General features: G+C 38.7%; 1 protein-coding gene across 2 annotated transcripts in view; it reads left to right on the forward strand.

Moving 5' to 3' along the window:
- Positions 1 to 14098: 14098 nt before the first annotated feature.
- Positions 14099 to 22712, forward strand: part of ZMYM4 (zinc finger, MYM-type 4) — a 195148-nt gene continuing 186534 nt past the window's right edge. Inside the window, exon 1 of one of the 2 annotated variants that reach the window (XM_006886432.1) lies at positions 14099 to 14217. In XM_006886432.1, the coding sequence (XP_006886494.1) occupies positions 14179 to 14217 (39 nt within the window). In that variant the 5' untranslated portion in view covers positions 14099 to 14178. The remainder of the gene's footprint in view (positions 14218 to 22712) is intronic. The other variant, XM_006886433.1, reaches the window with a different exon arrangement.

Genomic DNA, 22712 nt, shown 5'->3' on the forward strand with positions numbered 1-22712 from the left:
TTAGTTGCCTTGAGTTGGAAGACGGTTTGCATTGAAACCTGTAAATTGCATTCATCCTCTTAATTTATGTAAGGTTTTTGTACGCAATTCTCAACTCTAGAGATGACAAATTTTGGGTTTTTTACTGTCATGTGAGAGCATTAGGCTCCAGCAACACAGTCTCGTGTAAGAATAAAGTGCTGTAGTGAACGGCAAAAACAGCCCCCCCCCTGCCCCTTACCTTAATAGTACTCAAACATCAGGGATTGTAGTATATCTATTGTTGTTGTTGTTGTTTTGTGCCATGGAGTCAATTGCAACTCACAGCAACTCTATGTACAAGAGCCCTAAACCCTGCTCTATCCTGTGCCAACCTCACCGTCTCTGATTCACTTGCTCCCACCATCCCAGCCTCAGAATCCATACATCTCATCGATGGTCTGTCTTTCCTGTGCTGTCCCTCCACTCTCCCAAACATTATGTCCCTCCCCAAGCTTGCAACATGCCCAAAGTATGTCAGAGGACGTTTCAGAATCCTTGACTCCAAGGAGCAGCCCCACTTCACCCTCTCAGGAGGGTATTCTCCTAACAGTCCATGGTATATTCAATACTCTTCACCAGCACCACAGCTCAAAGGCATCAATTCTCTATCATCTCTAGTCACTGTCCAACTCTCTGATACAAAGCACGTAATTGCAAAGACGATAGCCTGAATCAGGTGCACCTTAGTCTCCAGCCTGACTTCAATGCTCTTCAGTACTCTGGAGAGGTCGCTGACAACTGACTTTCCCAGTGCAATTTGTCTCTTGATTTCTTGGCTGCTGTTACCAAGAGTGTTGACTATGTAGTCAAGCAAACTAAAACTGTTAACTATCTCAATCTCTTCACCATCCGTACTGCCAAATTGGCCCAATGGTGAGAATCTTTGTTTTCTTGATGTTGAGTTTCAATCCATATTGAAGGCTGCAGTCCTTGACCCTCTGCAGCAAGTGCTTCAGGTCCTCCTCAGTTTCATCAAGCAGGATTGTGTCATCTGTATAACACAGGTTGTTGATGAATCTTTCACCATTTCTGAGGCCACATTCTTCCTTGTACAGCCCAGCATCCCAGATGATCTGTTCTGCATACACATTGAAAAGGTATGGAGACAGAATACATCCCTGGCAGACCCACGTCCTGATTTTGAACCATGTAGTGTCTCCTTGCTCTGTTCTGATGACTGTCTTCTTGTCCAATTATAGGTTTCACATAAGCACAATCAAATGATCTGGGATTCCCATTCTTCTCAGAGTCAGCCATAGCTTGTAGTGATCTACACAGTCAAAAACCTTTGCACAGTCAATGAAGGACAGATAGACATTCCTCTGGTACTCTCTGCTTTCTGCCAAAATCCATCTAACATTAGCTATAGTATCCCTAGTACAATGACCTCTTCTAAATACAGCCTGCACATCTAACAGTTCGCTGTTGACATATTGCTCCAGTTGTTTTTGGATAATTTTCAGCAGAATCTTGCTTGCATGTGATATCAATGATATTGTTCAATTGTTTCTGCACTCTGTCAGGTCACCTTCGTTTGGAATGGGAACAGATATTGATCTCTTCCAGTCAGTTGGCCATCCGGCTATCTTCCAGATTTCTTGGCACAACTTAGTGAGCACATGCAGGGCAGTGTGGAATATTCAATTTTTAATAAAAGAAATTTTTTTAGTGCTGTATGCTATAAGATTGAATCTTGAAAACTTTCAAGTGGAAGAAACTGCTCACAAAATTCCACATGTTGTTGTTCTTAGGTGACATCAAGTTGACTATGACTCATAGCCACCCTGGGAACAGATCTGAACCTTACTCTATCCTACACCGTCTTCACTGTCTCCAATATGCTCAAGCCCATTGCTACAGTCTTGACATCAATCCACTCCAATGAGGATCTTCCTGTTTTTCATTGACCCTCTGGCTTTCCAGCATGATATCTTTTTCCAAACAATGGCTCTTTGTAACAATATGCCCAAACTATGTGAGATAAAGTTTTGCCATCCTTGCCTCAAGGAGCACTCTGGTTGTTGTACTTTCTCCAAGACATTGTTTGTTTGTTCTTTTGGCTGTGAGATATTCAGTATTCTTCTCCAACACCACAACTCAAAGGCATCAATTCTTTTGCCATTCCTTGTCCAATTTTCAAATGCATTAAAAGCAAGTGAAAATGCCTTGGCATGGATGAAACCCACTTTAGTCTTTAAGATCTTTGCTCTTTAGCACTTTATTATTATTATTATTTTCTTTTACAAGTCCTTTATTTTCTTTTCAATAAGTTAAAATCTTCAAGGGATGCAGCATTACATGGATTCTGTGTCTAGTGGCATTAGCAGGAAAGTTGTTCTGAAAATGGGCCTGAGTTACGCCACTGTTTCCATGAGCATGAGTTACCTTTCCTCAGATTAAACTTATAAACAATACACAACGTGAGGGAGCCTGGAGGACATTATACAGATGAAATATCTCAGTCACAAAAGGACAAATACAGCATAATTCTGCTGTTATAAAGCAAGACTAATAAAGAATTGTTATGGGGAAAAGAGGAAAAGAGTGAATAGATAATGAACAGTGTATTGGAACCAATGAGGAGAAGAACAGTAAAAAACATATATGTTTAGGCATTATAGAATGACAATAATCTGGAAAAGGAGGAGCATTTCAAAGTGGACTAGGGGAGGAAGAAGTGAAAGGAAAGAAAATGTGTGACTATGAATGAATTTTTAGGGAAAAAAACCCCAACCTAATCTCTCTGCATCGAGAGGAATGTTGCTGTTGGCTTTGTATATAAATTTTATTCTGTATTGAAAGAATTCCTTTACATTCCTATTTTAATGAGTATTTTTATCAGGATAGGGTGTTGAAGTTTGTCATATGCCTTTTCTGTATCTATTTAAGTGACCATGTGACTCTTTTCCTTTGTTATATTGGTGTGGTGGGTTACACTGATAGTTTTTCTACTGTTGGATCATCTTTGCACATCTGATATGAATCCCACTTGGTCATAGTGAATGATTTTTATGTGATTATAGATCATACTGGCTAGGGTTTTGTTGATAAACTTTTGAATCTATGTTAATGAGATATTGGTCTATGATTTTTTTATGATTTTCTTTTTGAGTGATGTCTTTGCTTCATAGATTTATTTTGCAACTATTCCATCTTTATCTATATTCTAAAATATATTGAGTAAAACTGGTATCATAATTTCTCTGAATGTTTGGTGGAATTTACCTGTGAATATGATAAGGGAAGAACTTCATCAGCATTTACCAAGATGAAAGAAATAAGGAAAGATTCATGCCTTGAGTTGCAATACTGATAAATTCTATAAGAAAAATACTGAATGACATGGTATCACAAGAAAATGGGAGAGATACACAGAATTACTCTATATGGAAGAATTAGTTGACACTGACCCATTCAGGAAGTATAACCAAGAACTAATGGTACTAATGGAAGAAATCCAAGGTGCATAGAAGGAATTGCCAAAAAACCAAGCTCTAAGAAGAGAGGGAATATGAATTGATGTGTTTCAACAAACTGATACAGCTCTGGACATACACTTTCTATACCAAGAAACTTGAAAACTTATTACCTGGCTAACTGATTAGAAGAGATCTATATCTGTGCCCATTAAAAAAAATAATGGGACCGGACAGAATGCACAAATGATCAAACAATGTTTGAAAGGTGTCTTAGGGCACCTTAGGGCTTCTTAATCTTAGATGTTCTACAGTTTATATTACACAAATAACATCTTGCTGAAGATTATTAAACACAGCAGGAACAGTACATCATCAAAGAATCTTGGCTGAAAAATAGAGAATTCTAGAAATGTGTTTATTTGTGCTTTATTGACTATACAAATGCATTTGACTGTGTGGATCATAATAAGTTATGGATAGTATTGAGAAGAATTAGAATTCCAGAACAACTTTAGTTGTGCATATTTGAAACCTTTACATAACCAAGAAAGGGTTGTTTGAATATAACACGAGAGTACAGCATAGTTTAAAATCAGAGAAAGTGTGTCAGGTTGTATCTTTTCTCTATACCTATTCAAAGTGATTGCTGAGAAAATAATTCAAGAAACTGGACTACAGGAAGGAGAATTTTGCATCAGTATTGTAGAAAGACTCCTCGAAAAACTAGAGTAAGTAGATAACAGAACCTTGTTTACAACAGTGAAGAAAACTTTTATATACTAAAAAAAAGGTCTAAGATCTTCAATACATATTGCACCTCGACATCAAGGAAAATCTTCACAATTAGACAGTAAACTACCTTATAATATATAGGGAGCTCTGATGGCCTAGTGGTAAGAAGCTGCGCTGCAATATGAAGGAGTGATAGAGAAGAGATAAATTGAAGAATTTTCTTTTACTTGGATCCATCATCAACGCCTGGAGTAACAACAGTTAAGAAACCAAAAGATGTGTTCTGTTGAACAAATTTGTTGTCAATGACCTCTTTAAAGTGGTAAAGGGCGTGATATTATTATAAAGACTAAGGTGTGTAGGGAGCTGTGGTGGCCTAGTGGCTAGAAGCTGCACTTCAATCCCAAAGGTGCACAGTTTGAATCCACCAGATGCCCCACTGGAGAAGGAGGGGCAATCTCCTCTTGTGTCAGTGGGAACTGATTCAACAGCACACTGCAGGAAAAGAAAAAGGAAAAAAAAACACACCAACAAACAAACCTAAGGTATGTCTGAACCAAGTGAAAATATTTTCAAATGCTTCCTATGCATATGAAAGTCAGACAATGAATTAAGAAACCTTGATGAATTTGTGATTCTTTGAATTGTGATATTGCCAAAGAGTTTACTATATCATGGATTTCCAAAATAACTATAGCTTTGTTGGATGAAGTGCATTCTATATACTCTTTAGAAGCAATAATTGTAAGACTTTGTCTCACATGTTTTGAGCATGTTGTCAGGAAGGGCCAGTCCTTGGAAGGAGACACACTTGAAAAGTTGGAGATTTGTGAAGGAGAGGAAGACCCTCAAGAAGATGGAGTGTCACAGTTACTGCAACAGTGGACTTAAGCATGGTAGATATTGTGAGGATGCGGCAGGTTCAATTGATATTTCAATATGCTTTACAAAGGGATATTACCGAAGTGTTTCAAATGACATATGAAGCCCTGGACATACCAGTCTATGCCAGGAAATTTGGAGGACAGATGCTTGGCTGACTGACTGGAAGAGATCAATGCTTGTCCCATTCCCCAAAAAAATGTTCCAACAGAATGTGGAAACTTGAACAACATTATTAATATCACATGCAAGCAAAATACTGCTGAGGATCATTAAAAAATGGCTAGAACAGTACATAGACAGAGAACTGCTGGATGTTCAAAATGGATTTAGAAGATGTGGCACCAGGGGTATTATTGCTGTTATCAGATGCATCCTGGCTGAAAAACAAGAATACCAGAAGAATGTCTATTTGTGATTTGTTGACTATGTAAAGGCATTTGACTGTGTGTATCATAACAAATTTTGGCTAACATTCAGAAGAATGGGAATCCCAGACCACTTAATTGTGCTCATGCAAAACCTATGTCTATACCAAGAGACTATTGTGAGAACAGAGGAAGGGGGCACTTCAGGGTTTAAAATTAGGAAAGATGTATGTCAGGGTTGTATCCATTCTCGATACCTGTATAATCTATATGCTAAGCAAATTATTTGAGAAGTTGGACTCTGTGAAAAAGAGTATGGCATCAGGATTGGAGGAAGACCCACAATAACTGTTTTGCAGTTGACTTGACTTTGCTTGCTGAAAGTAAGCAGGACTTGCAGAACAGGCTGGATAAGGTTCAACAGTGCAGCCTTCAATATAGATTGTATCTCTATGTCAAGAAAACAAAAATCCTTGCCACTGGACCAAAAGACAGCATAACGATGAATGGAGAGAGGATTGAGACTGTCAATGACTTCCTTTTATGTAGATCCACAATCAGTACACTAAGTACCAGCAGTCAGTAGATCAAGAGTTGTATTGCATTGGGAAAATCTGTAGTCAGGAAACTCTCCAAATTATTAAGGAGTAATGATGCCAGTTTGAGGACTAAAGTGTACCTGATTCAGGCCATGGTCTTTTCAGTAACCTGCTATGCAACTGAGTGCTGGACAGTGACTGAAGATGATAAGGGAAGAATTGATCCCTTTGAACTGTGATGTTGGAGAAGAGTACTCCAACACCCCAATAGGCCAGAGGGCTTGCTTTCTTGGAGGGAAAGATGGTGAAGCTTCGTTTCACATACTTTGTGCAAGTTACTAGGAGAGGTTATTCCTTAGAGAAGGACACCATGTTTGGAAATGTAAATTGGCAGCAAAAGACAGAAAGACCCTGGACCAGGTTAGTTGACACCATGACTACAGCAATGGACTTGAGCGTGTCAGAAATTGAGATTGTGAGGATGGCACAGGATAGGACAGTGTTCAAATCCGTTGTTCACTGGGTTGATGTGAGTCATACTCAACAACAACAGTAACAAAAGTGTCATGACTCAGAGTCAACTCAATGGCCTCTAAGAAGAGCAACAATAAGTGATTTTATCTTTGGGGGAAAAAAATTTCTCCCTTGACCACATCCCTTTTCAGCCACGACTCTAAATTCCCTAGTATTCTTCACAGCAAGATTTCTTTAAAAATGTCCTTTACTTACTGTGTTTCTTTACCTCTAATTTTCTCTCCAACCTATTCCAGTGATATTCCTGCCCATATCATTCTACTGAAATTATCCTGCTATATATAATCAAATACTTATTAATCCAATAGTCTCTCTTGGACTTCATCTATTTTGATTTTCTCAATGACATTTGGCAATCTAGCAATTGAACTCCTCTTTCTTTTAAACTACTCTTTACTTGGCTTCTGACCTGGCATACTCACCTGCTTTTCTTCCTACTTTGCTGATCATCTCTCTTTCTTGGTTACAAATATTGGAGTGCATCAGGGCTCAACCCAATTTATACTTTCTGAGTAACCCTTCTTAGGCTATGGTTATATGGAGAACTCCTATATTCCTATGTCTAGCCCTAATCTCTCTATGGAGCTTTTGACGTGAATGTCCAAGTCCTCATTTGACATATCCATTTGTACAACTGAATGAAATCTTAAATGTAATATATTGAAGATATTAGTTCTGATTTCATCTCTGCCTCATTCTCCATAATCTTTCCCCCTTCTCTTCTCCATTCCATATAAGGAGTATCACCCCACTTTCAGGCTAAAATGTTGAGTCATTTTTAACTCATCTTATTTTCTCATTGTTGTATATAATTCATAAGCAGGAATCCAATTTATTGACTAAAATTTCAAAACACAGACAGAATCGAACAACTTTACCATTGTCGTAGGGCAAGTCTCTGTCATCTCTCATTTAGATTACTGCAAATGCCTCTTAAATTATGCTGACTGTGTTTTCAAATGGTTCTTTCCCTCCCTGGTAAGAGAGGATTTACTTTTAAAAATATACTTCTTAAAATATTTTTGTGATTTGAGTAAAATTTTTCAAATTAGTTTCCCACTCAACTGTCAACATACATTTTGTTTTGTGGCATCAGATGTAACTCCCTCAATGTAGTAACACTCATTTCCTTCCTGAGTTTCCGGTTTCTGTTTGTCCATATTTACCATTAATTCCTGCCTTTAGAATTTAGTTTTTGGGTGAATGCTGTCCTTATGGTCTCTGTCTTAGACTGTGTTCTCTAGAGATCCCCCAAACAATGAACTTTGTGTGTGTGTGTGTGTGTGTGTGTGTGTATATGTATGTGTATACATATGTGTATATACACATATGTATATACACACGTGTATGTGTATGTATGTATATAGATAGATAAAGAGTGAGAGATTTATTTATTTAAGGAAAGGTATACAGTAGAGGCAAGTCCTAGGTCTTTAGGACAGGGAGGGGCATCTGGCAAGGCAGAGTCCAAGTCATCAGCAGGGGGCTGGGTCTCTGGCTGCTGGCTTAAGAGATCACAGCTTTAGAGGTTGACATGGGCAATGGCTGCCATCCTGAAGCAGGGTTGTAGATGGCTGACTTTGGAGACTGACATGTCCCAAATCAGTAAATGTAACAGACCACACTGGTACAAGACTGGAAACCATGAGCCAGCCAGCCAGATGTAGATTTGTCTGTCAATCCATCCTGTTAGAAGGTCTTCTGTTTTATGGATGCCTCTACCTTTCCTAGCAAGATTTATTTTTCCAACAAGGATGGGCCCCTCCCGATAACATGCTCAAAGTATATGAGATGAAATGTCACCATCCCAGCTTCTAGGGAGCCCACTCTTGGTACATCCTCCAAAATAGATTTGTTTGGTTTTTTGGCAGGCCATGGAAACACAGAATAGTTACAATTATATTAAGGATATGGTGAGCTGACACACAATATTAACTATGACAGTTTCATATGGTTGATTGTTCTGTGAAGTACATTTCTGCTGGGTGTCATTATGACTTTTTGCTGTCTTTCCTGTGGGTGAACGGTAATATTTGGGAGGGGGTTCAACTGCAGGTTTGAAAGTGTCAAAGGACGAATATCAGATAGTCTTATCAGTTTCCTTCAAATCAGTACGTGATTTGATTTTGAATTTTGTTCTAAATTTTTCTTTCATTATGTCAAGGATCTCCTATTTTGCTTCCAATGAGAGCAGTTACTAGCTCATTTCTCCTTCCTTAAAATTGTCAGTGACTTCTCATCATACACAGATTAATTTAAAAATCCTTACCATGGCCTGCAAAGTCTTACATTATTTGGTTTTGTTTACTGCAGTCAGGGACCTCTCCCAATTATTGAGGAGCAGTGATGTCAGTTTGAGGACTAAGATGTGTTCGATTTATTTATTTTTATTTTTTTTTTTAAGATGTGTTCGATTTAAGTCATGGTCTTTCCAATCACTTGCTATGCATCTGAGAGCTAGACAATGAATAAGGATGACAAAGGAAGAATTGATGCCTTTGAGCTGTGGTGCTGGAGAAAAGTACCGAATATTCCATGGACTGCCAAAAGAACAAATATGTCTTGAGAGAGTGCAGCTAGAGTGCTCCTTGGAGGCAAAGATGATAAAGCTTTGTCTCACATACTTCAGGCATGTTGCTCAGAGAGGCTATTCCTTGGAAAAGGGATATCATGCTAGGAAAGGTGGAAGGTTAGTGAAAGAGAGGAAGACCCTCAACCAGGTGGACTAACACAGTGACTGTCGGAGTGGATCTAGTATGTCAGAGATAATAAAGATGGCCCAGGATAGGACAGGATTCAGAGCTGTTGTTCTGAATCCTGGGTCACTATGAATAGGATCACTATGGGTTGTACTCAACTCGACAGCAACTAACAACAACAACCAGTCTCATTCCATTTTCTGCCTTTCCCTCCATCCCTCTTGTCTAATAATATTGACACTTTGCTGTTCCTTGAACACGACCAGCTTTTCTTACTGAAGGGTTTTATTCTTGCAGCTACTTTGACTGGAATGCTATAGTAGAGACATTAATGTGACTGGCTTTTGCTTTAGTTTCAATTCTCTGCTCAAAGGTTGCCTCCTCAGGAAAAAAAGAAAAAAATTTCCTGGCTGCCACATCTAAAGAAGCATTGCTCCAGTTACTTTTCTCCCAACATCACATTTTGCCTCTTAACATTCTCGTATTTTATTGGTTCAAATGTATTTTGACCTAATGGCTAGAATGCCTTTAAATAATAACTTCTGGGGGAGGGAATGATTAATCTTAATATAGCTGCCTTCTTTATCTACTTGTCTTAGCTCTTTCAAATGGTATTTGAATTTGAAAGCGTTGAGGAAGCTTAGCTCCGTGGATTAATTTGGTGTCCCTGTACTGTTCTCTGATTTCTCTTGATATTTAGCAAGCTTTAATGTGTTGGATTTGAGTGTGGTATTTCCTTTAAGCTAAGTTGCTCAGAGCCTGGAGGCAAATCAGTGTTGTTCTTAGCTCTACCTGTTACTACCACTGAGTTCCATGTCCAGTGTGATTTACAGTGCTACTTTGCCTTACACCTGCAAACTGCTACGCTTGATTACTTTCATTACTCTTGAGTACTTTCATAGGTTAGGAACTTCTTGGATACATTCTATATCACATGGTGAAGAGTAGGGAGTTCCTTATTTGCAGTTCTTTCTAAATCTTGAACTAATTTTGTCATATTCTATTTAGTGTTCTTTTCCTTAAACAGTCTGCTCATCCTTTCCCCCACTATATAACTTTCAAGTCCAACAAAACTTGTGTACACTCCTGCCTAAACCATACTCTGATGATCTAAATCCAGGCCTTCTCTTCTCTACCAACTACCCAGCTTATAATTTTTTTTCTGAGATAAAGATATTGACTGTTGGTGTGGGCACCACTGGACTGTCATCTTCTACTTGTAGTCTCAAACTGCTGCAGAGTAAGAATTCCGCTTTCAAAATAAGAGTTGATGATCTGTTTCACCTGGTATCACTCCTCTCAGCTCTCCCTTCCTGCTTCCCTCTATTTTTAAATTATGAGTATCAGGCTTTTCTTTTCTTTCTCTATGCCACAGCTTTTTCAGTTGTCACTGATAAGTGAATCTCCTTTGAAGAATGAGAGACATCTAGGAGATCTATGTGCTGAATTCCATAATTTAAATTCTGGGACCATGGAAATTTAGCAAATTCTTTTTATCTCTACTAAGCTATTCTAGGGGGCTCTGGTTATTTAATCTGTAGTGAGTTGTGCTGTTAACCCAAAAGATGCTTGTTTCTAGCAGTTAAAATTCACAAGATGCTCTGAAGTGTAAAGATGAACAGTCTCCTCCCCTTAAAATTTATAACTTTGGAAACCTGATAGACAGTTTCTATGCATTGAAACTAATTTAATGGAAGTAAATGAAATGTTTTCTATTCTTTCCTGTCCAGGGAATAATCTTATGGCTACACTTTATAGTTTCAGTTTTCTCTCCATCCATCATGACGCTGCCTATCGGTTCAGTGGTAAGAAAATTTGTTTTCTTGACATTGAAATGCATGAATAAATATGACAGGAAAAGAATTGATGCCTTTGAGCTGTGGTGTTGGAGAGAATGAACAGATATGTCTTGGAGAGGGTGCAGACAAAGTGCTCTTTGGAGGCAAGGATGAAGTTTCACCTTATATACTTTGGACATGTTGCCAGGAGGTGCTATTCCTTGGAGAAGGACATAATGCTGGGAAGGGTGGGCAGTTGGCAAAGGAGAAGAAGACCTTCCACCAGGTGGATTGACACGGTGACTGCTACAATGGGCTCTTCTGTGTTAGGAAGTGTGAGGATGGCACAGGTTAGAGCAGGGTTCAGATCTTTTGTTCATAGGGTCGCTGAGTCGTACCCGACTCAATGGCACCTAACAACATGAACACTTTACAGATGTGGCACTGGAGAAGAGTCTTGAAAATACCATGGACCATCAAGAGAACATACAGGTCTGTCTTAGAGAGGGTGAAACCATGTTCTTCATTGGAGGCTTGGATTTTGAAGCTCCATCTGACATACGTTGGGCACATGGCCAGGAGGGACCAGTCCTTGGAGAAGGACTTCATGATACAGTAACTGGGGTAATGGGGTAGAAGTGCTGGATTCAGGGAGACTGGCTCAGGACAGGGCAGGCTTCAGAGATGTTATTATATATATGCAGGGTTTCCAGAAGTCACAGGTGACTTGACAGCACATAACAACAATGCTTTACACAAGACTCTATACTGAAACATGAAGTAAAGAAGAAAATTCAAGTGAATCAACTTGATAATTGCAAAACATTTCCTCCTTTATTATAGTTTTTCTTGAGAAGCTAGATGTGAAATGCTCCATTTTAAATGTTGGTATTTAATCCCAAAAATTGAAAAATGATAGGAAAAGTAAATATTTACATGGTTCTAGGAAATAAACAGTATTATCAATGTTAAAATTATTAACTAATCATACAAGTCATCCATGTTCTAGATAAGGCAAATGAATTATAGATATTTAGTAAGATTGTATAGTTAGTTATGGTACCAGCCAAAGATTTGATCTTAAAACCATTGCCTTGTAAATTCTATTTTATAATATAGTCAAATAAGCCAGAGAGAGAAAAAAATAAGCCAGAGGAAATAGATTTTTAATTAAGACTTGCTTATCTGTTGAATGATCTTGGATTAGACACATAACCTCCATGAACCCCTCTGTGAAATTAGGATGATTAAATCCCAATTTACTAAATTCACAATGGCTTTCTCTATCACTTTTATGTATGTAGCTAATTGTACTAAACAGTCATGATATGCTTACATATTACCTGCAATGTGCAACCTAGTGGTACAAACATTTCTAGAAATAGCTTGAATTAGGACAAAATCCTTGTGAAAGGGTCAAATTGCTAGTCCTAGACTTCATGTTACTGTTATTTCTTTGTTCGATTTCAAGTAAACCCCATATTCTCTCTGTGTTTTACTGGCTGCATCTTTAAAGTATGGAGTTGAAATAATAGTTTTGTAAATCTGTCCTGAGAAACCCAATAATTATCTCATGATGAGAACAAGCTTGAAAGAAAAAAAAAAATCAAGGATGAGTAGGCTGGTGGGTTCCCCATTCTTATCTCAGACTTACAGCAGCCCTATTTTTAGTTGTCAGATATTATTAGAGCTCTGCAGCTAATAAAACAGATGGAACCCACTAGACCTTTCATGTACTCACATTCCCTGAAATGTTTCTTTGATTTCTTGAGTTTTTTTCATTTTCCTCTTCTCATGGACATAGAACTGAGAGATGTGACATATTTTGATTATGATTTAAATGAACACATTTCTTTGTTCTTCTTTCTCTTCCCTAGAACTTAAAGAACAGGTCTAAGAACTAGCATGAAATGTCTAATCAATTAATAAGAGTTTTTAATAAAATGTCATAGAATAACTATAAAACAAAACAAAACACCTCAAGCTCTTTCAATTGACGGCATATAACATCTAGAAATCATCATATATCATTAAGAGAATGATCATATTGTTTTATTTTTTAGAATTAATTTTTAAGTTAATGTGTACAAAGCATATTGAGAACTGTCAATTTTTTAAAAGATAATGGAACTTTCCATTTTAATCTTCTAGGGATTGTAGAATTGATCTCTGATCTTGAATATAGCTTTGGTGCACTGAAAACTCAGAATGATGGCTCAAATTTGGACTTAAATTCCACGCCAACTACGAAGCACCTTGTGGCCAAATTACTGTCATGACTATGCTGAAGTTTCTTTTCCCTTTGCAAGCAATGACGTAGATGATTTCTAAGATTCTTCCCCAATTTGTAGGTTCTTAAGATATCCATGAGGTAATGATCTCCAGTTGTTGGTTCAGTCTTCAAAAGGATTTGATTTTGAGGCTAGGCTGTAGGTACTGATCTTCAATAGTCTACCCTCTTTGCTGTCTAAAGGCAGAATGGTTGGGTCTTCTTGAGATTACAAATTTGTTCTTTCCATTAGTTGGAGGTTCATGATGAAGGGTCCACTGAGAATTTAGGTTCACCATGTTTTCCCTTTCCAATGGTATCTCAGTGGTCAGGTGTAAGACACTAAAATGGACCTTCCCATTGACATTTTACCCAAATATCCAGAAAACCCTTTCACTACTTCCTCCCATGACTGCGTCATGGTCCCTTTAAGGCAGCGGCCATAGTTGAGTGGTGGGAGCAGCAGCTAGCAACCAAGAGATTCGCAGGATTTGGCCTACCCTGGGCCACTCACCGCGCAAGCTCAAGACGGTAGGCTTGGTGGGAAAGGAGGGAGGGGCTTAAGGTACGCCTGCGCACGAGGGGCGCGCGCAAGGGGCTGGTTTGGTGATCTCTTTTAAGAACCCGCAGGCGGAGGAATTTCTCTGAGAGAAAATAATCCTACTCACGGGGCCCCTTGGAGGCCATTAACCCCCCGAGTCCCGGCCCCCCCCTTCCCCGGGCAGGCCCTACTGCCCACGCGCGCACCCTGGGGAGCCCAAGATCTCCGACCTGGAGCGCGGTATCCGCCCCCTCCCCATTCTTAGCCTACGGCCCAGCCAGGTCCTGGGAGGCTGCTTCGAGGCGGTCGTGCCTGCAGTGTGGGCGGGGGTCGGGGGCCTGAGAGGTGCCACCGCCACCGCGCCGGGAGCTGCAGCGGTTTTGAGCGGGGCCCAACATGGCGGAGAGAGAGGTGGAGTCTGCCCCCCGAAAGAGGGTAGGTGAGGTGAGGCAGAACTCAGGCGGCGGGGGGCGGGGCAGGGGCCGCGGTCGGAGACCGGGGCTGCGACCGGGAGTGGGCTATCCAGCCTCTGGCTCCTGGAGAGGCCCGGTTGGGGAAAGGAAGGTCTGAGGCAATCTTTGGTCTGGAGTGCGCCGGCCAATGGCCCTTCGGCAGGTGGGACAAAGATTTGTTGATGGTTGAAGGAAGGGGTGAGGGAGCTGCTGTTTCCCCCATCACCAGTTTTGGGGTGATATCTGGGCCACAGCAGCAAAGGGTCAGAATCCTAAGCACATCCTTAGTAAATCAGAGTCTCTCAAAGTTTTAACTGGGAGAGGTAATGTGAAGGGGGTGGGGCGGGAGTAAGTCGGGGAGGGTCTTGGGAGAGAAAGGCAAGAGGGTTTGTTTCCCAGTAAAAACGGTCACAACTAATTTTCTTTCCCCTCCCCTCAACGTTATCAAGACCAAGGTGGAGGCAGTTCTCTTACCTGCGAAGGGGGCATGTCCTGATTTAGGAGAAAGATTTTGGAACTATGAATGTCATATTCGAGTCTAGCCTTTTAACTCGCAATTGGGAACATGGAAAACACGTAGAATCTTAGTCATAGCAAGTATTGAATATACCTAACCAACCTGCGGAGGTGAAGCCAGTTCTACTTAAGAGTTGTTGAGTGCCTTTCAAGTTTGTCTTGAAACTTTTCTTACCTAATTCCGAGCGATTTTCTCAGATAAAAAGCAAAACTGTCAGTTGAGCATTATATACATCTTTCATGTGCTCTGGTGGCATAGTTCACTGAGAGCCGCACTGCTAGCGGAAAGGCCACGCCTCTCTGGGGGTTCGAATCCGCCAGCTGCTGTGAGAGAAAGATGGACAATCTCCTCCCAAGCCATTTACATTCAAAAATTGCTGGAGGGTCAGCTATGAATCACTTCCGACTAGAAAGCAATGTGTTTTTAACTTATATATTTTTAATATTTTCATTTATATCCCTCTCTCCTACTCCCCAGTAGCATGTTAAACATTTACCAGGAATCTTCCTAAAAGGGATTGTCCTCAAATAATCAAATTCATGTTAATACACCTGTATAAAGTATTGCTAATTCTTTACTGAGGATACTTGTTCAATTCGGTGATTTTATGATGATATTACACTAACATTTTGAGTGTTTACTATATACAAGGCATTATCCTAATAATTAATAGGTATGTTTTGTGAAGTATTGAACCTCACATCAACTCTGTAAAACCCATTTTTCAGATGATATAGGCTTAAAGGAGGTTAAGCAGTGTGCTCAACATCAGAGAAGAGCCTGAGTAGGAGTTTGAATACAGTTATATATTCCAGCCATACTGTGTGTGTTGAATGGCATAGAGAGATTTGCGTATGCATCTCTCTTAAATATGTTTGCTTATATTGTTTTGTATACAAGTTAAGTCTATACAAGTTAGAAAAAATATTTTAGCTATACAACAAAGTTGGAAAAATTTGACAGGAAACCATCCGCATATATGCACCACCTAGATCCCAACATTTACCTTTTCCTATTATGTACTTCACCTATCCATCCCTCCAGGGAGCTCTGGTGGCAGTAGTCTATAGCAAGTTGTGCTGCTTACACAAAGGATGTGCTGCTTCTGATCATTCAAATCCACCAGTAACTCCAAAGGAGAAAGATGTACAGTCTCCTCCTAAGTTGGTTACAGTTCATATTGACCCAGTGAACAGATCTGAACCTTACCCTTGTTGTTACCCTTTGAGTTGAGCATGACTCATAGCGACCCTATGAACAAAAGGCTTGAAGCCCCTCTGCAACTTTCAACATTTATCAAAGTTATAGTCACTGAGCCAGCTTATCTCATTGAGGTTCTTTCTGTTGACCCTTTACCTTTCCCAGCATGATGTCTTTTTCCAAGACAACATGCCCAAAAGTGTGTGAGACAGAATTTGTCTTTGCCTCTAAGGGGCACTCTGCTTGCACTTTCCCCTAGACATATCTGTGTTCTTTTGGCAGTCCATAGGATATTCAGTACTCTTATCCAGCACAGCAATTCAAAGGCATCGTTTCTTCTTTGATCAAATTTATTCGTTATCCAACTTTGACATGCTTAGGAAGCAATTGAAAATAGTATGACTTGAATCAGGCACATCGTATTCTTGAAAACAACATTGTTAACAACCTCAGAAACCCAAAAGAGGGTCAGTTAGAGTTGGAATTGATTCAATGAGGATGAATTTGAGTTTGAACTATCTTTAGATCCTCTCATCTCATCAATAATTGTATTTTAATACACATTGCAATACTTTGAACACTTAACAGTTTGTGTTGATAATTTTATTTTTTTTGTGTGTGTTGATAATTTTAGGTACACATAATTTTAGACTCATAATAATTAGTATGCTATTTTATATATATATCTCTCTCTGTCTGCCTATCTATCTATCATCTATCTATCTCCCTTGTATTTAAAAGTCGATTGGGCCCAAGGGCCTAATGTTATAATATTTTGGAGAAACTTTTCTCTAAGTTGTATAGCGTTCTGCCAATTTGCTGTAGGAGGTAATCCGGGTTTGCTGTGATGCTGAACCTTGTGCGATTGAAGGAGTCAAATGTGATTACAGCTGTCCACGGTGGACAGTGTTTGGTGGAACTCCTAGTTTAAGACAGATTTGGAAGCAGGAGTGGCAACCACTTCCTAAACCGCATACCTCTGGAAACTCTGTGTACTTGGAAAAATGATAGTTATAGGTCTTTTGTTCATGGGGTCGCTGTGAGTTGTGCTCGACTTGACGACAGTCAACGACAACAACAACGATAGACAAAGAAGAGATTGTTAACAGCTTCAGCTTGCTTGGTTCCACAAACAACACTGTTGGTACCAGTTAGTCAGGAAATCAAAGATGAATTGCATTGGGAAAGTCTACTTTCAGGGACCTCCTCCAGAGTACTGAGGAGCAATCATGTCATTTTAAAGACTATCATGTCATTCTAGAGACTAAGGTGCATCTGATCCAAGCCATGGTCTTCATAGTTACTTGCTGTGCATTTGGACACTAAGAATCAATGCCTTTGAGTTGTGGTTCTGCAGAAGAGTAGTGAACATACCATGGACTGCCAAGAAAACAAATCTGTTCTGGAGAGGGTGAAACCATGCTGCTCCTTGGAAGTAAGGATTTTGATGCTCTGTGTGACATTCTTTGGGTGTATTGCCAAGAGGGGACCAGTCCTTGGAGAAGGACAACATGCTTGGGAAGGTGGAGGGACAGCACAAGAGAGGAAGATCCTAGATGAGATGGATTGACATAGTAACTGGGGTAATGGAGATAGATGTGTCAGACACAATGAGATTGGCTCAGGATAGAGCAGAGTTCAGAGCTATTGTACATAGGGTCACTGTGAGTCACAGCAACTTGATAGCACATACCAACAAGTCCAATATATGATAGTATGCCTAACTAGTTCATTTGGGGTAAACATTAGATATGGAATACATGGAGTTATTTTTAAATTACAGATGATTCTTCAGGCTGAATAAGTTTTAAACTAGATTCTTATTTTATTTGATAATTTAGTGTGTGATAATATTACATGTTAGACTACTAACTGAAAAGTGAACAGTTCAAATCTATCAGTCATTCTGAGGAAGAAGGATGACAGGCTCTTCCATGAAGATTTATAGCCTTGGAAACCTGATGGCAGGTCACCATGAATTAGTGTCTATTTGATGCCAGGGGTTTTTCACAATTGAAAAGTATAGTAAGTTGCTTTGAATATGTAATATTTATTTCAGGAGACCTCTACATCTAATGGATACTAATGCCGTTTTCTTATATATATGCAGAATATTCTAGAATGTTCTGGAACTTATCTATGTACTTTGGTGGCAAATTTGACCAGATTTAAAATACAGTATTCTTTCTTTGTTATGAAACACTCTGAGTATTACATTGTGTGATAATACAGCTCACTCACAAGTCAATGGTTAGAAGCCAATAATGCTCCAAGGGAGAAGGAAACGTAATCTCTTCTGGTGTGTTTGTAGCCTGATAGAGGGTAATGAGTTGGAATTAAGTTGATATAAATTGGGGAAATAACTGACATCAGTGGGGTTTTTTTGGTTCTCTGTAATACTCTTAAAAAGTACCACCATGGAAGAAGTTTTTTAACAAGTAGCATGTACTTGCATAAGCATTCTCTATTACTTCACCCATTTCAAGGAAGAGTGATTCAGTGTCTTCCGTGCTTTTTGTTTTTTGCTGTTTGGTTAAAATGTTCAGAAGATTTGTTTTCAATAATTCAAGTGCTCGTCACTCTTTTATGTATGTCTGATTATATAAATTATTTCTTTCAGGCAGGTTAGTAGGGACTGGATTTTGCTGTACAATTTCTTTTTGAGTAATTTGTTTGCCCTGAGGCTGTTAGAACAGACTACACAGACCTAGATAATAACTTTAGGTAGGTTATTCTGAAATTACACTGATGATTTGGTTTTTTATTTTCGATGGTTACAGTCTTTGACCTTTAAGTTAAAAAAAGTTGTTGAGTCTGTACTATTTGATGAGCTATGTCCTAGGCATTGTGCTTCTAGAGTATTTATCATCTTTTAGGAACTCTGACTTTCTGCTAATTTGTTTACATTAGAATAAGGCCCATTTTATTGTTTTTAGCACCCACAACATCCGTCACTTATACTAGAATTAAGACTTGTTGATTGTGGTATGAAAAGTTAGTTTATTAAAGAGGCTTGATTACCAACTTAATTGCTTTAAGTTTGATGATGTGTGGAAATCTTTCACAGTACCTTTTATATCGAGAAGTTTCTCTTATGGAAAAAAAATGTTGCAAGTTTCTTATGGCTCTGGATTATGATTGGTTCAGGAGGTGACTGCATTTGAAAGCTAGGGACTTTATCTGTCTTAAATTTGGTATCTACCTGGTATCCTGTTTTTCTTGCTTTTAGGCAGAACAGTTGTTAGGTGCCATCAAATTTACTACAACTCATAGTGTCCCTTTGAACAATGGATCTTAATCTTCCCTTACTCTGTGCAGTCCTTATCATCTCTGCCACACGTATCAATCCATCTTGTTGAAGGCCTTTTCCTCCTTTGCCGACTCTCCACTTTCCTGAGTATGATGTCCTTCTCCAAGGATTGGGCCTTCTAACTCCACTCCTGAAAATATTTTTCTTCTGTCATCTTTATTTTCCAACTTTGAAGATGCATAGAAGGTAATTGAAAAGACCAAAGCTTGGCTCAGATACACCTTAGTTTTTAAACTGACATCCTTGCTCTTCATCACTTTGGAGATGTTCCTGACTGCAGGCTTTCCCAGTGTCTTGATTTCCTGATTGCTGGAACAAAGGTTGTTGATTATGGGTACAAGTAATAAGATGAATTCAATGACAATTTCTGTCTTTTCTCCTTCTATCATGATGTTGTCTGTTGGCCTAGTGTTGTTGATTTTTATTTTCTTGGTGATGCTATATAATCCATCTTGAAGGCTGTCATCTTTGATCTTCTGCAGCAAGTGTTTAAGGCCTCACTTTCAGCAAATAAAGTATGGTCCGCCTGATCCAGGCTATAATCTTTGCAATTACGTGCTATGCATCGGAGAGTTGGACAGTGAATAAGGATGATAGAAAGAGAATTGATGCCTTTGACCTGTGGTTCTGGAGAAGAGTGTTGAATATACCATGGACTGCTAGGAGAACAAACAGGTTTAGCCTGGAGAGGGTGAAGCCAGAATGCTCCTTGGAGTCAAGGATTCTTAAGCTTCGTCTGACATACTTTGGGCATGTTGCAAGGAGGGACTGGTCAGATGTCATGTTTGGGAGAGTGGAGGGACGACGCAGGAGAGGAAGACCCTCAATGAGATGGATCGATTCTGGGAGTGGAGTGGTGGGAATGAGTATGTTTGAGATGGCGAGGTTGGCACAGGATAGAATGGCGTTTAGGGCTGTTGTACATAGGGTTGCTATGAGTCGCAAGTGACTCGATGGCACATAACAACAACAACATCTGTATAATATAGATTGTACATGAATCTTCCTCTGATCCTGATGCTACATTCTTTTTGAGAGATTACAGCTTCTCAAATAATTTGCTCAGCATATAGATTGAACAGGTATGGAAGAATGATGCAGCCCTGATGCACATCATTCTTGGTTTTAAACCTTGTAGTGTTCCCTTGTTCTGTTTGGATAACAGCTTCATGGTCTAGGTATAGATTTCTCATGAGTACAGTTAAATGTTCTGGGATTTTTCATTCACCTCAATATTATCCACAGTTTGTTATAATCTACACAATATTGTTGATAAAATAAAAATTTGATGGTATGCTGTGTAAGCACTATGGCAGTTATGTCTATGGTAGGGAGAAATAAGTTCATGTCCTAATCCTTTAGACACACATACATTACAATAGGGAAATTTGAGTGACCTTATTAATGTTTTTAAAATTAAAGATTTTTAATACAGATTTAAAAAATCATTAGATAGACTTGTTTTTTAAAAGATGGATTTATGCATCCCTATAGACTAAAATGTACCTGATCCAAGTTATAGCCTTTTCATTTATTTCCTGTGCATCTGAAAGTTTGACAGTGAATGAAGTTGACAGAAAAGAAACTATGGGTTACAGTTGTTGTAATGTTGGAGAAAGAGTACTAATTATCCCACGGACTGCCATAAGAACAGACAATATATGCTGGAGAAAGTGCAAAGAGGAGGCAAAGATGATGAAACTTCATTTCACATACTTTGGAGCACATTGTTAGGAGAGTCAGTTCTTGGAAAAAGACATCATGCTTGAAAAGGTGAAGGATTATGTATTGTAAGAGAAGAAGACCCTCAGTGAGATGAATTGACATATGACTGGAACAGTAGCTCAAGGATATTAGAGTTGATGAAGATGGCAGAGGATGACATAATTCAGATCTGTTGTTCATAGCACCACTATGAGGCATAGTTGACATCACATAACAAAATGGCAACTAACATCATAATAGATGATTTGAAGCAACAAGTCTGTCCATAATTTGTTGTAAAATCCCAGTATCTTTTCAAAGTTCCCATTTAAAAAAACCCTATATGTATAAGTGTGTGTTATTACCTAGTTTATGAAGTTGTATCCATTTTCATACTTAATCTTTTTTTTCTAAGTTGGAAGAGTATATATTTGATATAGTCACAAAAAGAAATGTATAAGTAGGCTATTTTTGTAAAAATGTAAAATGGCCTTCTTCCTTCCATATTGCTTGTGTACGTATGAAGTTGGAAAAGGGATGAGATATATGCCAGATTGTAACTTTAATTACCTTTAAGGAATGGTGGATATGGCAAAGGAAAGGTATTGGAAAATAAGGGAAAATTTGGCAAAATGGAAAAAGATTCATGGTAAAAAGTAACTGAATATGAGGTCTAGAAAATATTGTGTATAACTATGTAAAAATTGAGCATGCGTATTTACAACTAATAGAAAATAACAGGGATAATTGAAAAATTTGATATTATGTATTAGAATTATGGAAATTTTTTTGTTAATAGTAATATTTTTAATAAACTGCTTGTAAAAGTTTGCTTCCTGTCCGTTCCTTAATACATTTTGTTGCTTATTAACATTATGCTTAATGCATTATGTTACTTGAAATATGGTGGAACATACAATGGCCATGGTCTTTTCAGTCACTTGGCTGTGTTGCTGATAGCTGGACAGTGAATAAGGATTGAGAAGAATAATTGAGATCTTTAAATTGTGGTGTTGGAAAATAGTACTGAATATCCCATGTACTGCCAAAAGAACAGACAGGTTGTCTTAAAGAAGGTGCAGTCAGAGTACTACTCCTTGGAGACAAAGCTTTATTTCAACATGCTTTGGACATGTTACTAGGAGAGGCTATTCCTTGGAGAGGGTCATCATGGTTAGAAAAGTGGTGGGATAGTGAAGGAGAGATAGACCCTCAACTAGGTAGATTAACACAGTACAGCAGTGGGCTTGAGTGTGTCAGAGATTGTGAGGATGTTACAGGATAGGACAGGGTTCAGATCTGTTGTTCATAGGATTACTGAGTTGTACCTGATGGCACCTCACATCATTAGAAATATACGTTGTTTGGGATTAAACTAAAAGTAACAACTCCAGAGATGAGATAGGAAATTTAGCAGGCAGTTAATTTATGTTAAAAGAGAGTGAGAATGGCTGTACAACCTGAGGAATGCAATCACTGCCACTGAATTTTAAATTGTATGAGTGAAAATCATTGACCTGAGGTATGTACTATTGGTACATGCTTAACAACAAAAAAATGAGATATTTTTAAGAAGAAAATATGTGGAGTTAAAAAATGTGCAGTTAATGTATACACAATATAAATAGATAGGATGTTGTTCTGTGCCTTTGTATAGATTAGCTTTTTGTGCAGAGAAGAGGCCATTCTTTTTATTTTTTTTTTTCACTTGGCATTTCTTAAGTTTGTTTTTCCCCCCCAATTTTTT

This window comes from Elephantulus edwardii, unplaced genomic scaffold, assembly GCF_000299155.1.
Source record: "Elephantulus edwardii isolate Elephantulus edwardi_28Jun2011 unplaced genomic scaffold, EleEdw1.0 scaffold00049, whole genome shotgun sequence".
Taxonomy (NCBI): Eukaryota; Metazoa; Chordata; class Mammalia; order Macroscelidea; family Macroscelididae; genus Elephantulus; species Elephantulus edwardii.